The sequence below is a fragment of the Sphaerulina musiva genome (assembly GCF_000320565.1).
Source record: "Sphaerulina musiva SO2202 unplaced genomic scaffold SEPMUscaffold_7, whole genome shotgun sequence".
Lineage (NCBI taxonomy): Eukaryota > Fungi > Ascomycota > Dothideomycetes > Mycosphaerellales > Mycosphaerellaceae > Sphaerulina > Sphaerulina musiva.
This window is the reverse complement of record NW_016017389.1, coordinates 1602976-1619116: the sequence shown is the minus strand read 5'-3', so window position 1 is coordinate 1619116 and position 16141 is coordinate 1602976. Positions and strand designations below refer to the sequence as shown.

The window sequence follows — 16141 nt, the reverse complement described above, 5'->3', positions numbered from 1 at the left end:
GCATTATTTGGTCTCGCATTGTCGGCCATGTGTACATCTTCAATTCTCGAGCTTTCGGCAGATTGCTTTGTATACAAGCTAGAGAGGAAGGCAGCATGTATGTAAGGTACCTTACCTAGAACGAAGCGCAAATTGCCGAAAGAAACCAACGTTGCATGGGCAAGGCATCAAAGTCAATTGCCCATCCCAGCTATTTCTTCGGCTAGTCACGTGCTGAGACGCGGTCTCATAATCAGCCTAATAAGGACATACATGTAATTGTCATACTCATAAGGTACCGTACATCTCATAAAGACAAACAGCAACCAAAGATTCGTACCATAAGGAGGACTAAACGGTACATCGCCTCTGAAAATATATGGATACTAACGAGCACAGCGAAACAACATCACATTCATCATGTATACTGATTCTCGTCTTCATCTTAGCCGAAGTGACGCCTGCTCATCCAATCCCACGAGGTTGCCGCTCACGACCAGGAAACTCCGCGAATAATTTGACGCGATGTTGGTATCAGAAGGCAAAGGATTCGACAGCTGCACCGCATGCTCTCACTAACAATGTATGCCTGCTTGATCGCCTTCTTGGTCGCCAACGGTGAATATGTCGCCACGATCCTTTTCAGGCCCAAGGGGCAACCTCGTCGTGAGTCGTATTAATCGCGCGGCAGCAGTAGCTGGCTGCCCGCTGAATGAGTGACTGTGCTTAGTGACTGACACTGATTGTACACGAGGTTTCTGATATTGACGTTTTTTTGGCAGGTCTTGTCTACCCTGCATAAGCAAGTCCCAGCACGCCATGCTGAGATCCGTCGCAGGCAGCGCTAGTCCACCCATTGGTATTTGGTACTGCGTCGCAGCGCCCGTATATGGCTCACAAGGGTTTGATTCTTTAGACGGTCAAAGCCCACCTCTAATGACTGCGAGCATTCGGACTGCGGTCCGGATCGATGCCGATGCTTTCTACCGCGCCTTCTTGACCTCCGTAGCCCACCCTTCGATACCCTCGCCTTTGCTACCGACCTCGACATTCGTTCTGACGCCACTCATGCCTTTCGTCTCGTCCAGGAACGGGTGATTGGCCATGCCGCCAGCGTTGGCTCGATCGGCCGGTTGCAATTCGAGCATGGGTAATAGAAATTCCCCAATTCGTTTGGCCTCCTCCACCGAGAAGTGGTACTTTTCTCGCAAGACATCCGGAAGAGCCCAATGCCTCAGCCTATGAATGTTTCGCAACTCTCCCTTGCGGTTGAAGATCTCCTGTGACCATTTGCCACTGATGCATAAACTTTTAGGGAATGTACCGAGCAATTCGATGATCTGCGCAATGTGGTCGTCGTCCTTCCCGTACTTGGTACCTGATTGCGGGTCGAATAAGTAGTCGCCGGTAATCAGCTCGAAGACCTGGAACTTGTTAGTCATGACTGTAGCGTAGCTGGACGCTGCTTGCTTCTCACCATGCATGCCATACTCCACACATCAGTACTGGCTCCCCATTTGGCACCTAGTATGACTTCGGGTGATCGATATTGTCGTGTTTGAATGTCATTTGTGAAATGGTGTCCGACCCAGCATGCATTGCCAAGGTCCGCAATCTTGACGGAAATGATCTCGATGCCGTCGTCTGCCTTCTCCATCTCTTTGGGCTTCACCGCGTGTGAGCCGCCAAGGTCCATGTCCGACACGTTGTTGGCGAGTATCTCGCTGCGTCTGTCGTTAGTCCCAGGCTCAGCAAAGCCAAATAAATCAGGTGCGCAATACTTACGCGGTCTTCTCGCGCTCTTTTTGTGTGACGCCCTCTTTGCCGTCGCCGCCTTCCGATTTGATGCCCAAGCTTTCGAGCATTGACCTGGATTCTGTTCCTAGAGCACCACTCATCTCAGCACCGTCCGGGGCAGTTGGCGACGAACCTGTGATTGGCGAATTACCTTTGCTCTCGTTCACGATCTTGTTGAGGCTGGAGGTGCTGCCCGGAAAGTTGGCCAGGTCGGCTTGTGAGAATGTGGCGTTCAGTGGACTGGGAAGTGGTTGCGAGCCCGTGATCAGAGTGCGCCTCCTGCGTCGGCCGTTGCGGTGGTCATCCTTTTCCTTGGGGTCCTCTTTGACGTATGTTTTGACAATTTGTTCGACGTCACCAATCTCGATCAAGACGTTCTCGGGCTTCAGATCTGTGTGTATTATGCCGCACTCTCGATGTAGATAGTCGAGCCCAAGCAGCACTTGCTTCGTGATCTGCTTGACGAGTGGCATGGGAATGCCTCTGTGATTCCACCTCTTGATCAAGCCGAGCAGGTTCTCGCCCAGCACTTCGAATACCATGCATACATGCATACCGTGAGGGCCCTTGTGATTGAAAGAGTCCAGCAGGCTGACCACATGTTGCCTGCCCGGATGGTCCTTGTTGGCTGCCACCACTTTGTTCAGGAGTTTGATCTCGTCGAGAGCCGTCTCTGTGTAGTGGGCGGCAGACCGAACGACCTTGAGGGCGACGTGCTTGCCAGTGGTATTGTCTTTGGACAGCCATACTGTACTGAAGTGGCCCCAGCCGAGTTTCCGCACTATTGTGTACTTGCCATCTTTGTACTGTTCGCCTACTTGCACAGGGTGATAGCCACCCTTGCAGTAGTCCTCGGAATCCTCTTCGTCCGCCGTGTTTTCGGTGCCCTCTTCGCCGGAGGACTCTGACCCGCTAGGTGAATCGTGATGGTCCTTCCCGTGCTGCGGCGCAGCTTTGTTGTGCTTGAGCGGCGACTGATTGCTCTGGGCACTGTTTGCGTTCGGCATCAGCATGGTCTGTTCGGTTACTGTGGTTGCGGCGCACGGGGCATGTTCGCGGGTATGTGCATTGCGGAGCGGAAACTGAAGCTGTGGAGAATGTGATCAATGCAGCGGAGAGATATCCGTGCACGCGTGATGGGAAGTGGCAAAGGTGGTGGTGGTGGTAGTGGTGGTGGTGGGCCAAGTATGCTTCGGGGGGGAATTGATGGAAGTGTCTCGGCGGGGCAGGTACGAAGATGAGGTGAGCGAGAGAGCGCGCAAGACAAGAGCAGGCCAACAAGCATCCGACGTGTCGCAACGGCGTCAGATACGACATCTCTCCATCTCTTTGCGCGCTCGTCGATCCACCCACCACATTCACAATACACGCGCTCAACTCACCTGTTGGTTGTTCCGCCGGCGGCCTGCTGCTGCTCGCTCGTTGTCAGGATCGGCTTTAGGTCCTGCTTCCGTCGCTTCTGCCCGTTGCCGTTGGCGTTGGTCGCGCTCTGTTTCGCTTTGTTGATCGCAGCCTTCTTCAGACCCTCGCCGCTGTTGTTCATGGCGAGGAGAGGTGGTAGTGGGGGCGGCGGTGAGGGATATAAACCTGGCAGCACTTGGCTTCTCGAAGCTGCACGCGGACGATGCGCTAGGACGAGGGTGCGTCGGTGCAGGTGGATACGGTTGGTTGCTTCAGATGCGACTCGTGCTGTCTAGCCGTGGTTGATGACGATGCCTGCGTGGTGGTCGATTCCACTGCTGTGCCTGCTGTGCTGTAGCGGTGCCTGTACTGGAAGGGGGTGCATGAACCGAGTGCATATACACCAATTGGGACGCTGGGAGATGATGATGATGATGATGATGGCACTGATTAATGTTGGGGGAGCGACTCTGGCCCGAGTTCGCGGGCAGCTGCACCTATATCAAGCGGAGGGACCAGTCGACACAGTGCAAATCTCCTGGAGAGCGCAGAAAGGCAAATGCGATCGCTGAGTGAACTACTGAGGTGTCGAGAGAGGCCCAAGACTGCCCGGGACTGCAAGGCTCTTGCAAGCGTGCTGACGTCGTGGTGGGATGAGCTGGAGGTGGCAGGGCAGAGAGCTGTCAAGCTGTCGGAGCTGTTCGAGGCGCACGGGCTCGGGTTGAAGCAAGCAGAGGAGCAACAACGGATGGATGCCGTGGCGTGGCGTGGCTACTGGAGTAAAGGTGGAGGTGGAGGTAGGTACAGGTAGTAAGGTACATGTAGCATTGATTGATATGAGATACGAGTACAAGGAGGAATGGTAGACGCAAGTCCAGCACAGGACCAGTAGGAGGTACCTCCACCTCCTTCTTCCCCCAAGTGTCGATAACGATCGAGCCACCGACCCAAGGCCCGAACTCGTTGGCGCTTTGGCGGACTCTAATTACATGTAGGAGGTATTGAACCACACCACTCCACCCTCCCCCTCTTCCTCCAGTATATTGCTTCAGCCACGCAGTTCGACGGACCAGACGGTCGTGGGCATCACGTACATGTACATACTTTACCATCAAGAATCGAACATGCGAACGAGAGCAGCAGCAGCAGCAGACTACATTACCTCCGATCAATACCGAACCAAAAACATCCTCCTGTTACAAGACCAGCCTTCTCCCAATGTTGGGCCTCCAAGGAGGTAGGTAAGTGATGGCAGTGGCTGGGAGCTTCGGCCATACACGAGTCAGGTACCTACTTCGTCACTACCTCCTACCAGCAACACCTTAGTATTAGGCTTAATTCGACCGACAATCTATCCAGACGACAACGCTATCTATGTACCCTATCTCCCACATAGGTACCTACCTACTCCATAGATTCCAGCTTACCATACTCTGGAAGCTATTTTCTTTTGTGCCTCCACGAAATGCAGGTACGAGAAGAAGAACAGAAACAAAAACAAAAACAACAGTAAAATGGGGGTGAGACATCAGGTAAATATCTCTGAAACCTCTCCGCTCTCTCCTCCCAAGTGCCGTTCTACCTACCTACCTAAGGTACCTTACCTACAGATGAACGGGCAGGAAGACAAACCATTTTGACGAAGGCGATCGAGACACACACGTTCTAAGGGACATTGATTCCTCTCGCTATGCAACGCTAGATACTGTATATCATGATATATACTGTACTGTACACACATATAGGAACACCACTCCTGGCGCAGGAGCGAGATCCGCCCATGATCATCATCAATCGTCACAGAGACAGAGAACTATGCTACGCTATGCTATGCTATGTAGATAAGGTACTTTACACAAGATCGCGACGAGAAATCAATCATAGGTACCGTATCTACTTACTTGGCAGCAATCGCAGAGGTCCACTTCTGCTCCTCGGCCTTGTCAAAATGCAACAGCTGGCCCAACACAGGTACAAGTGCAAGTTGGAACTTCTTCTCCTTCTGCTCTAGGAACTGCAATAGGACCTGTCGGAGGTACACGTAATTGACGTCGCCGGGAGAGCCTGTGACACTGCCATTACTGGTACTCGGCCGACCTGGCCCTGGGGAAGCGATTCGTGAGCGATTGACGCTCTCCATTGAGGTCCTCGAGGAACCAGACCCAGTGTGTATCTGTTGCTGTTGTTGTTGCTGGTGTCTGAGCTTTGCAGAGTTCTTCAATTGCTGTAACTCTTCAGCCATGGTTTTCGAGGACTTTTGCAATCTTTCCAGCCGACTCTCGCGTTCTTCCACCTGCTTCTTGAGGTTTTGCTTGTCCTTTTCGAGTTGTGTCACTTGCCGCTCGCCTTCGTCGAGACTGTTCTGTAGCTGTGTCATGGCATTTCGAGCTGCATCAGCATCCTCTTGTGCTTGCGCTAAGCGTCGTTCAAGATCGATTCGAGAATTCCTGAAGTCCCGTTCACGCTTTTCAACGTCTTTGCGTACTTCACTGGCGCGAGAAGCCTCCTGTTCAGCTTCGCGGAGCTTGTTCCTCAGGTCCTCAATCTCACGTGCTCTCTTACGGCCAACTGTGCTAGCATCAGACTCAGCGCGATCTCGCTCTTCGATGGCCAAATCTCGTTGCTCGCGAAGCTCTTTGACCTTGGTGTCGGCTCTGCTCTCGGCATCGGCGAGGAGCCTACGCATAGTATCACCTTCTCTGCTGCGCTCAGACAGTGATCTCCGCGTATCCTCGAGCTCCTCCTCTAGACTTTCCACCCGCTCTTGCATTTCCTTGGTGCGGGTAGCAAGCTCACGATTTTGGTCTTGCGCACTCTGCACAAAGCTCTCCGCGCTGGCTTGCGACGTTGCCTTCAACTGCAGCTCCTCCTTGAGGCTGTTGTTCTCCTCGGTGAGCTTCTGCACTTGCTTTTCCAGCTCTTCAATTCTGGGCTTCTGCTTCTTGAGCTCGTCCTCGAGCTTTCTGCAATCGGCTTGGAGCTTTTCGCGGGCATCAATAGCCTCGTCCCGAGCACTCTGAGTCTTTTCGAGGTCCCTCCTAGCCGTCTCGTACGACTCCTCAAGTGCCTTTCCGCGATCCTCACTCGTCTTTGCCTTTCCTCTCAGCGACGCAATCTCTATATCTCTATCGGCCGCCTGGGACTTGTACTCAGTGATTTCGGACCGCAGATCTTTAGCCTTGCCTTCAAGCTTCTTGACAAGCGCGCTCGACTTTTCCAGCTCAGCCTTGACTGCTCTTAATTCATCGCTCTCCTGTTTCAGCTTCTTCAACTGCTGCTGGAATTTTTCATTCAACTCCTTAGTAGAAGTCAGATCCTTGAAGCGCTGCTGTGCCAAATTTTCCGATGCCGCCAGGTCTTTCTCCAGTTCACTAGCACGACTCTTGAGTGCTTCTAGCTCCGTCAAGACAGTCTGATGTTGCGCATCTCGCTCAGTGCTGCTGGCAGTGTGTTTCGCTGTGAGATCTTTGATCTGCGCCTCACTTGCATCTTTGGCGTCTTGCAAAGATTCCCGTTCCCGTTTCAGACTTTCCATTTGGCCCTTGATTCCTTCAAGCTCGGTGCTGGATCCCGCTTTGTCTGTCACCTCCTGCAGCCTGACTTCAAGCTCGTTGGCACGCTCCTTGAGATCAGTCTCTCGCCCCTCGGCATCTTTTACTTGTTTGCGGTACTTAGCCACATCTTGTTCCAGCTCATCAAACTCGCGTTGAAGCTCGTCTCGCATCTCCTTCACCAATTTCAGCTCGTGCTTAGCCTCTGTGGCCTCTTTCCCAAGCTCAAGCATCGAATCTTGCAGTTCATCTTTTTCCTCTTTCAGGATTTCGATCAGCTCTTCGTTCTCAATCTGGCTCTTGATGCTTTCTTGCAATTTAGCAACTTTGACCTCGCTGGCAGCCATATCTTCAGTGAGCTTCGCCATAGTCGTGTTCTTGTCAGTAATGTCAGTCCCTAGCGCATCGATCTCGGTCCTTAGTGCCTCGATGGTACTTTCTCTTTCTTTGAGATCTGCTTCTAGATGATCGATGCGTTTCTGGTGCTCTTCAGCCAGATCTTGCCAAGCTTGGCTGTCATCTCTCCGAATTGCATCGCCGGCTTCCTCACGTTGCTCTTCGAGGAGCAAGAGTTTGGCGTTCTTAGCATCCCTCTCTTCTTTCACGATTGCGATCTCCTTTGTCAGATCGTCGATCTGGCCTTGAAGTATCGTCTTAGCATCGGACGAGATTGTGTTGAGCATATTCTGCCGAAGTTCGAGAATCTCATCGTCTTTGGCTCGGAGGACGACATCCTTGTTTTTGAGGTTCTGTACGGCAACCTCGATACGTTCTTCAAGGTGCATAATCAGATTATCGTGATTGTCGCTGTCTGCTTCGGTTCGCTTCTTCACATAGTCGTGCATATTTTCCAACAGTGGGATTAGTGGGTTGCCTTCAAATTGATGCCTAAGTTTTGCCGCAGTCCCAGTCTGGTCCCGAATAAGATCGTCGACGGTGACATCGGCGGATGCGTGTTCAGTCTTGTCTGCACCTTCAGGACCGGTCGCAGATTCCGGCTTTTTCTTGCCCTTCTTGGACTTCTTCTTGCTCTTCTTCTTTGCCGCACCAGTCGGAGTTTGTAAATCCTCGTCTTCGAGCGCCGGCGGAGTCCCAGGGGTTGAAGCCTCGCTACCAAGCTCGGTGGGCTGGGTGCTGACGTTTGTCGTTTCGGAGCCAAGGCGTGACTTAGATGAACTGGCTACCTCTGACGGCGTTGTAACCTCATCCTGCTTGACCGGGATCACACATTTGCCGCAGTTGATGATGTTCTGATATGCTCTGTCGCGGTCTTCCATGGCCTGCTTGAGCTGCATCTGTAGCGTCACAATTTTCTGCTCGTGGCCCCTCTTGGAGTCAACCACCTTCTGGAGAGCGTCACGTTGTTGCTCGGCTTCGTGTAATCTCTGTTTGTCGCTCTTCGCGGTGGTTTCGATATCACGAAGGTATTTCATAGTACTCTCCGTTTGAGCACTTTCAGCTTCCATGATCTTCATGGCGCTGTGCATATCGCTGGCTTGAGCTCTTGCAATAAGCACCTCATTAGTTTTGGCCTCCAAATTGGCCTGCAATGTCTTGACGAGGTTGCGGACATTTTCCACCCCCTTCTGAGCGTCTGGAGAGTACTTGCCCTCCTTGAGGTTCTTGGCGTGCTCACGCTGATATTTCTGCAACTTGTCCTCAGCCTCTGACTTCCTTGCTTCAGCCTCTGCGGCCTTCTTTTTGAGAGCCTCCTGGGAATCTTTCATTTCCTTTTGGATGTTGACAAGCTGGGCTTCAGTCTGAACCAAGCTGAGGGTCGCTTCATCTTGGTGCTCCTTCGAAGCGTCACGAGCAGCGATGACTTCGGCAAGTTCTTGCTTGATCGATGCGATTTCAGCATCCTTTTGCTCAAGTTGCTTGTTCGCAGCATCGAGGTCAACCTTCTTGACGTCCAGTTCGTTTCGGAATGTTTCCGAATCTTTGCGCAAGGACGCGTTCTCCACAGAAAGCTCGTTGATATAAGCCGTGTGTTCTTTCTCCCTCACCTCGTACGCCTGCAGCTCTTCGGTCTTTTGTTTGAGAGTCACATCTTTCTCTGCAAGTTGCTTGCTTAGCTCGCCATCGCGAGACACCTCGTCCTCGTACGAGAAGAAAGCGTCGTCCTCGGTCGACTTGCGCTCAGCCTTGGATACACCCAGGGAATGTGCACTAGAGTCTCCGTGTTTCGCAGACTCAGCCTTGGCCTCATCACGCTCTTTCCGCAACCCAGCAGCTTCGTCAAAGGCATCCTTGACCTTCTTCTCGGCATCTTCGAGCTTAGTCTTCAGCTCATCACGCTCCTTTTCAGCCTCGTTTTTCTCGCCTGCAATCTTCTTGAGCTCCTGCAATACCATATCACTTTGCATGCTGCGTTGATTCAGCCACTCCACCAAAGTTCCAGGGTCGCCGATGGACGTCAACGGGGTATGCTCGCGCAAGGCTGCTTCGAATGGATCGATCATGGATACTCGTGCGTGCGCTGTCCTGTAATTGCGCAGCAAGTCTGTACACGTCAAGTTCTGTGAGTAAAACAACAGATGCCAATCACGATGAAGTGGTTTGGACGTAACCATACCTTGATATCTTGCAGTGAGCTTCTCCAGATGCGCCAGCTTCTTTTGCACGAGCTCTGGGAGCTCTTCCTCGGGAGCCATCTTCCCCTTGCCCTTATCGCCCTCTTGACTGCCGCCATCCTTGTCTCTAGAGCGTTCGCTCTCTGTCGATGCTGGTGCTGGTGCTGTCGCTGCCGATGATCCTGCATCTTTTCCCTCGTTTATTGCTGGCTGTGGTGTGGCCGTCCGGCTGATGCTCGCGCTCGACTCGTCATCCCCAATAACGAAATCGTCTGGGTCCGGACCTTTGATCGCGGGCGCGCCATCTGACGCGTCGGGAGCTCTCAATCTGCTGCCGGATCGATTGCCTGGCGGCTCGATTCTGCTACTGCCTCTCCTCGCACTGCTGAGACTGCGCTTGAGGCCTGGTGCGCCTGCCTTCTGTCCCTGACCTTGCTGCTGTTTCTGTTTCTCCTGCTCTTCTGCTATCTTATTATCCAGGAAGTCGAGGCTGAAGTTAGTCTGCAGGCTCTTGAAGTACTTGGACATTGTTGCGCCGGCTTCGGTCTTCGCGGATCGCGAACGCTTCTCATGGTATGGACCTCATGCGTCAGAGAATTATTCCCAGTACCCTGCACACGCGTTGCAATAACAAAGTCGGCACCGTAGCCAGCGCGCGCAGCGGGAGATGGATTGTCGCGTCTGGTTGTCAATGGGAAGAAGACCCGTGAGGCCCACCGCAAGTAGCGCCGATCATCGATGCCAAGACCGCGCTAAAACTCCACATGGCATATGAGTGAAACATTAAAAGTTATTGCATCGATTTGACTCTAATGGTAGCATAGCGAGACCTCACGTTCCACAGTCATCATGCCGACTGAACTGGAAGAGCTGGTAGAGGTATGTGTTATTAATGTAGAACATCGGTGATCTTCTGCTAATTGACCGTAGTTCCTACACCACGGAAATACCCAGATTCGACAAATCGGTAAGCGACTACCTGTAGAGATGGAATAATTCGTATTGCACAAAGATTTCGTCTGACAAGAATACCAGCCGCGGAAAACCTCGTTGGCTATTCAACTTCACAGCCATCACTCTTCAAGCGGAACCAACTCGAGCCTGTTACCGATCTGAAACTTCTGATTAAAGATTATGCGCCTATAGCAAAAAACGCTCTCACCATTCTCGTCAACCTTACAGATGATGAAGAAATTGTGAAGAAATTGATCGAGGATGAAGCTTGTCTGGAATCTATACTGCGGCGTGTGACAGTACGTCCAAGTTCAAAGCAAAACGAAAACTCAATACTACCTACGAGTCGAGACTTGCACCAAACGCTAACCATAATCTTCAGGATGCCAAAGAACCCAATGCAAACGAACACTGCATGCTGCTCGCCAATCTCGCAAAGTCCGACGCAATCGCAAAGCTCTCATCCCTCAAGCGCGAAATTCCCAAATCACTCTCCACGTCACCCATCGCCATCGACCAACTCCTCGACTGCTTCGTCAAGGGGGCTTCAGGCTCCTACAATCCCAAAGCAGACTACGACTATCTCTGCTACGTCTTCGCCGACCTATCCAAACACGCCGAAGGACGGAAACATTTCCTCACGCCTCGCACCGAGGGCAGCACCACAGATGCGACAGCGGAAAAAGTTTTACCAATATCCAAACTCGTCGTTTTCACTGAACATGCTTCCACTATTCGCAGACGAGGGGTAGCGAGTACCATCAAAAACGTCTGCTTCGATATCGATTCCCATCAAACCCTTCTCGCGGCGCCAGAAGACGGTGGTGTGGGTTTGCTTCCATACATTCTCCTGCCACTCATGGGCAGTGAAGAGTATGCCGATGAAGATACCGAGGGAATGTTAGATGAATGTCAACTCTTACCTCCGGATAAAGAACGCGAGCCGCAGAATGATATTATTTGTACTCATTTGGAAACGCTCTTACTGTTGACGACGACGGCCGAGGGGAGGAAAGTTTTGCGAAATGTCAAAGTCTATCCGATTGTTCGAGAACTTCACGAAAAGAATGAAGATGAGGGTGTAAGGGAGAGTGTGGATCGATTGGTGCAAGTCTTGCAGAGAGGTGAGGAAGGCGATCCGGATCCGGAGGAGGAAGCAAGAAAGATGGCAATGGCACAGGAGGCAGAGGAAGCGGCCCAGGGAGGAGGTGCGGGGAGAGTACAGGAAATTGAAGAGGATGAAGATGAGCAAATTGTGGAAATTTTGTAGAAGAATTGAAGTGAAGTCGCAAGTTTGCAACGCTCCATCTCCACAGACAGCCGTACACCAAACTGGGATGTTGCATATACCTATTCAATACCCAAGGCCCTCACCGACCACCGAAAGAACAAGACCCAAACACTCACTACCCATTATTGAACAACGGGGATATTGATAAGGTATGTCCCACCGACTTGTCGGACAAGCCCCCTCTCCAGAAGTGTGGGCCCAAAACGATATATTCATCCAAGTAGAATAAGTAATCCTCAAGTGTGATCGCCAACTGTAAATCTTTCAAACCAACACAGCGCTGCATCTTCCATATAAAGTCAATACATACATGTACATGTACCTGATAAGCCAGCATCATCAGGAATTGCAATCTCCTAAAACATTCACAGAATCAAATCTGCCTGCTGAAGGTCCAGACAGATCCCCTGAATAATAATAAACTCCTTGCGAAGCCTTATGTATAAAATCTTGTCGAAATTGGGACGTGAGAGGATTGTATTAGTACCCTCAGGTAATACAGTATGGCTGGTACATACAGACAGGTAGGTAGTAGATCGGTGTCAATTAAACGAAGCCGCCCTGTTTTGAAGTCGTGACAGCTTCCTTCCATCAGCGTCATCGCTTAATTCTCCAGATCGAGCGATCGCAATCCCAGCCTAGTAGATATACCCTGGTCCTAGCAAAGTAAGTAGGTAGAAGCTGGACTTGCTGTCAAAGGATCGTCAGCGCTGTGATGGGAGTGTTATGCCTTGAAGAAATGTGCAAGCGCATGCTCCATCATGAAGGAAAAGCACCACGGCTCTAGGTAGGAGAAGTGCTCTCTGCATGCGGTTGCAGTGGTCGGAAAATCTCGGCCAGGCACAGTTGTGAAGCTGGAATCGGAATCAAGCCTACCCGTGAATTCGTGGATGTCTATACCTCATGCCTCTCCTTTGCGCGTGGATACACTCATATTCTCATATGCCAAAGCCTCGTCATGAATTCGTAAACGCTTAACGCTACAGTGACCACGATTCCACACTCACGTGAATGAGCCGTGGCATCACTCGTCCGGCTCCGCCTCGGGATGTCCCACAGGCACCAGTTTTCCCACCACGAGATACTTCTCGTTGAAGCGCTCCTCCCAGCCTCTCAGTGCCTCCATCTCTTCTGCGCCAAGATCCTCCAGCTTATCCAACGGCCCATGAAGATCCTCTGTCAACATGTCTGGGTCGAAACTACCACATGCCAGACCTCTCGAGGCATCCCTGCCCGCGAAGTTCTGGTATGGTCCACCCGGGCCATAGAAGTTGCGACCAGATGAGACATCAAACACTTTGCCTTTGACGGCAAAGTAGATTGGCATGCCATTGTTCCCATTGAAAGGTTCGAGCTGAGGAGGCGTAAAGACTTTAAAGACAGTCGGCGGAGGCGCAGCGGGCAGGGTCGGCGCGGTCTTGTTTGGGCGCAGGCGCATGTAAACAAGAACCAAGAAGAGGGAGAGGAGGATAAGGTTGATTGGAGTTGCGATGGACGCTCTGGGAAGGCAAGTCAGACGTTAGCAGGTTGATATAGGCGTAAAGATGCCGGGGATGTAGGAGGGGATAATGTGACAGCAGCAGTTTGCCTTGCTGGTGTGTCGGAGAGGTGAGACGTACGCTCCGCCGACGGGCGGGTCGGCCATGGTTGCACCTGCCACACGGTCTGTCAGAGTACGAATAGAGGGATATGAAGGAGTCCTGGGCTTACTGTCTGCCATTCGATCGGTAGTTCGGGACTATTCAGTCCAGTCGCAGGAGACTTTTTCTGCTTGCAACGTACGAGCGTGGGTGCAGAGTGGAGAGAGTGCACAGGTGCAGGTGCAGGTCAGGTGGAAGCCGGTACGCAGCACGCTTGGCGTCCACACCCAGCGACCCGAGGCGGTCCGCGCGGCTCGGCCGTCACATCTGAGATCTGAAACGCGCGAGCACTGGTGGTTGCCGGCTGTGATCAGACGGTTGGCGCTAGCGGACAGCACGTGCTTGTTTCAGAGATGAACGCTGACGAAAGGCTGAGATGCGATACGCGACATGCAATTTCTCGCTGCGAACCACGCTGGATGCGACAGCCGTTGACTCGCAGCTGGAAGGCATTGGCCATTGGCCTATCGAGAGCCATTGGCGGGGCGCGCACGTCGCAGGGACCATCCATAGCCTCCTGTTCGCCCCACTGTGCCTCCCATATTCATTATAATGCGCGCACGATACAATGCGATGGGTCGTGGTGGTGATGACCGGTGATGCACCTACACGGGCTCGAAGCAAGCCGATTCTGCGACCTGAGCGTTAACTACCTGTAACTGAGTGACACAAACATCTTTCATCTGCTCATATTCCCACCCCCACGACACGACGACACAACGACCCTCTTCCACCACCTGCCCAGCACGGCCCATTCTGTCCAGTGATTGTTTTGCCTTCTCCACGAGCACTACCTGTACCTGACCTTACTACTACCACCGGCGAGCAGCACGCGCACCGCTGTGATACTAATGTTTGCTTCATCATGCGCGACCAGGTCAACACCTCCTCCGCGTACAGCACACATGCCATGCCCATGCCCATGCCGCAGTACTCGCTGATGGCGGACCGCCCTTGGGCTGAGCAGCCAGCACGTAAATCATCAGCTCCTTCCGCCTCCATTTACAGTGAGGACGACTACCAGACCATCCCCAGAGACTCTGCCATGCAAGATATCCTACCTCTGAGGCTCTACAAGGATAAGCACCCCCACTACTCGACCACACAGGAAATCCCCGATCATGGCCCGCAACAAGTCCGGCACTCGAGGCTTCCTCTTTTCAAGCAGGTCCGGTCCATGCTCCACAAGCCATCGAAGTTGGACATGTCGCGCATCGGTCGTCCTCGGGAAAGCAGCCAGAGCAGCACGTCAGAAGTCCCAGATGTGAAGCATCCTTCTCGACAGCCCTCTCGAGATACATATGAGGTCCGCAGACATTGGCCGGAGCAGGATAGCTCGAGTTCCAAGGAAACCTCTCCCATCTCTGCGCTGAGGGACAGTGACATGGAAAGAGCAATACCACCCGGAAGTGATTGGCAGACCATCGACGAATATGAATGTACACCTGACTCGGATGTCGCCGACTTTGCATACCACGGACAAAACGCTCCAAGTCAGGTTTCAGCTAATGCTCGTGCCAATAATACTATGCCTGAAACACACTGCGCAACGGCCAGGCTGATGGAGATAAAGCGTAAGCCTGCGCCACACTTGATGTCCCAAAGTCAGAAATTCGCATCTCTACCACCGCGACAAAGTCTGAGCCCCCCACCCTCATGCGGCACCGATTGCGATAGCGTTGCTGAGATTGTGCGAGGCGAGCACGACTTAGACAGTCGCTTCAGCTGGACGACATACGGAGGAGCAACACCAGCGCGACCTTCTTTTGATCTTGCCAGTCGCTCATCCGTGGAGAGACCATCGACTGGCCGCTCGTTCGACTCTGGAGGGCCACGAAACGGCCATCCAATGTCTCGGCTAGGCGCAGAGGCAGCTGTGAGTCGTTTCAGCTGGAGCACAGTGAACACAAGCATGCCGCCAAACAACCAGAATCATGCAGACTCGCCGCCGCCGAGCCCGCGTGCTATGGTTCCTACCAGGTACAAAACCCCTCCAGTCCAGTCCATCCTCTCCCGCCATCGACCCATCCAACGACATCAAGAGCGCGAAGAGTGGACTCTACCGCCACGCAAATCATCTTCCACTGGGGAGAGAACAGCCGACACTCCAGCTTCTGCGGCCAAGACAAAGCTGAACATCGTCGTTGCCGACCAGCTCCGTTCCGCGACAAAGGAAAGTCCTGGCTCAGCGAAGAAGTCTTTACCACTCCCACCAGTTATGATGTCCCCCGCCAGCCCGATGAGCCACTTGGAAATTCTGCTCGCCAGAGAGCAAGACATGAGCTTGCAGCGTAGGAACATCGAGAAGGCTATCGTGGAGAACTCCAAGATCGAAACCGCGAGTCCCATGGATGTTGCTTTCTCCGAAGTTCGCCAGGCGAAGAAAGAGCTCGAGATCTTACGTGTGAGGTTGGAGGAGATTCGGCTAGAGGAGCGGGAAATCGGTATCGCTATTGCGCGGGCGCGGAGGAAGGAAGGATATGGCGAGGAGGAAGGACTGTGGGTGAGACGAGTGACGGGTTGAGCTGTGATACTGGGCCCAGACCCATGTTGTGTTTGTGTTGTGAGCGTGTACTGTGAGAAAGTGAGCTACTTTGCAAGGGATTGATTGTGATTCGGAGCTTCTGATTGCGGCGAGCGAGCGAGCGAGTTTGGTGTTTTGAGAGCGTTTTACAGAGATTCAAGGCCAACGATTGACGATGATGGCAATTAGTGCTAGAGAGGTCCAATGACAGATGTTATCTGTCTGTCGAATTATGCACCTTCATGGTGCTTGCCGATTGTCATAGTCGAGACCGCATTGTATGCACATCATATTCGTCAAGACCCTTGTCGCACATGATTGAAACAGACCTGTCTTCCAGTTCTGGGCATGCTGTAGGGCTGGCAGGCCGATGATGACAGAAGAGACGGGATGCATGCTGCATCGTGAAAGGAGAAGCCAAGGCCTCGTAC

The 16141-nt window shown here is 52.6% G+C and overlaps 6 protein-coding genes across 6 annotated transcripts; 3 read left to right on the top strand and 3 right to left on the bottom strand.

Annotated features, from left to right (window-relative positions):
• Positions 1–346: 346 nt before the first annotated feature.
• Positions 347–4030, bottom strand: SEPMUDRAFT_150412 (serine protein kinase Sky1). The gene is made up of 4 exons (XM_016906157.1): positions 3159–4030; positions 1765–2766; positions 1457–1703; positions 347–1403 (listed from the first exon to the last, which is right to left on the bottom strand). The coding sequence occupies exons 1-4, from the start codon at positions 3317–3319 to the stop codon at positions 963–965; spliced, it is 1851 nt and encodes a 616-aa protein (XP_016759621.1). The 5' UTR covers positions 3320–4030; the 3' UTR covers positions 347–962.
• On the top strand, positions 3737–4592 carry SEPMUDRAFT_109564 (uncharacterized protein; the record flags this gene model as incomplete). The annotated part of the gene is made up of 4 exons (XM_016900787.1): positions 3737–3974; positions 4173–4267; positions 4294–4418; positions 4574–4592. The coding sequence occupies 4 exons, from the start codon at positions 3737–3739 to the stop codon at positions 4590–4592; spliced, it is 477 nt and encodes a 158-aa protein (XP_016759620.1).
• Positions 4593–7333: 2741 nt separating this feature from the next.
• Positions 7334–9979, bottom strand: SEPMUDRAFT_69186 (uncharacterized protein; the record flags this gene model as incomplete). Its single annotated transcript, XM_016909854.1, has 2 exons — positions 9304–9979; positions 7334–9231 (listed from the first exon to the last, which is right to left on the bottom strand). Coding segments are annotated over exons 1-2 (2424 nt in total), but the record flags the coding sequence as incomplete, so codon positions are not given.
• Positions 9980–10135: 156 nt separating this feature from the next.
• On the top strand, positions 10136–11525 carry SEPMUDRAFT_164987 (DUF383-domain-containing protein; the record flags this gene model as incomplete). The annotated part of the gene is made up of 4 exons (XM_016908143.1): positions 10136–10180; positions 10232–10268; positions 10337–10554; positions 10638–11525. Exons 1-4 carry the CDS (start codon positions 10151–10153, stop codon positions 11523–11525), a joined length of 1173 nt encoding a protein of 390 aa, XP_016759618.1. The 5' UTR covers positions 10136–10150.
• Positions 11526–12570: 1045 nt separating this feature from the next.
• Positions 12571–13191, bottom strand: SEPMUDRAFT_142943 (cytochrome b5; the record flags this gene model as incomplete). The annotated part of the gene is made up of 2 exons (XM_016903020.1): positions 12571–13045; positions 13166–13191. The coding sequence occupies 2 exons, from the start codon at positions 13189–13191 to the stop codon at positions 12571–12573; spliced, it is 501 nt and encodes a 166-aa protein (XP_016759617.1).
• A 619-nt stretch (positions 13192–13810) lies between these two features.
• SEPMUDRAFT_150408 (uncharacterized protein) lies at positions 13811–15910 on the top strand. Its single transcript, XM_016906156.1, has one exon. It carries the CDS (start codon positions 14052–14054, stop codon positions 15708–15710), a length of 1659 nt encoding a protein of 552 aa, XP_016759616.1. The 5' UTR covers positions 13811–14051; the 3' UTR covers positions 15711–15910.
• Positions 15911–16141: the final 231 nt, after the last annotated feature.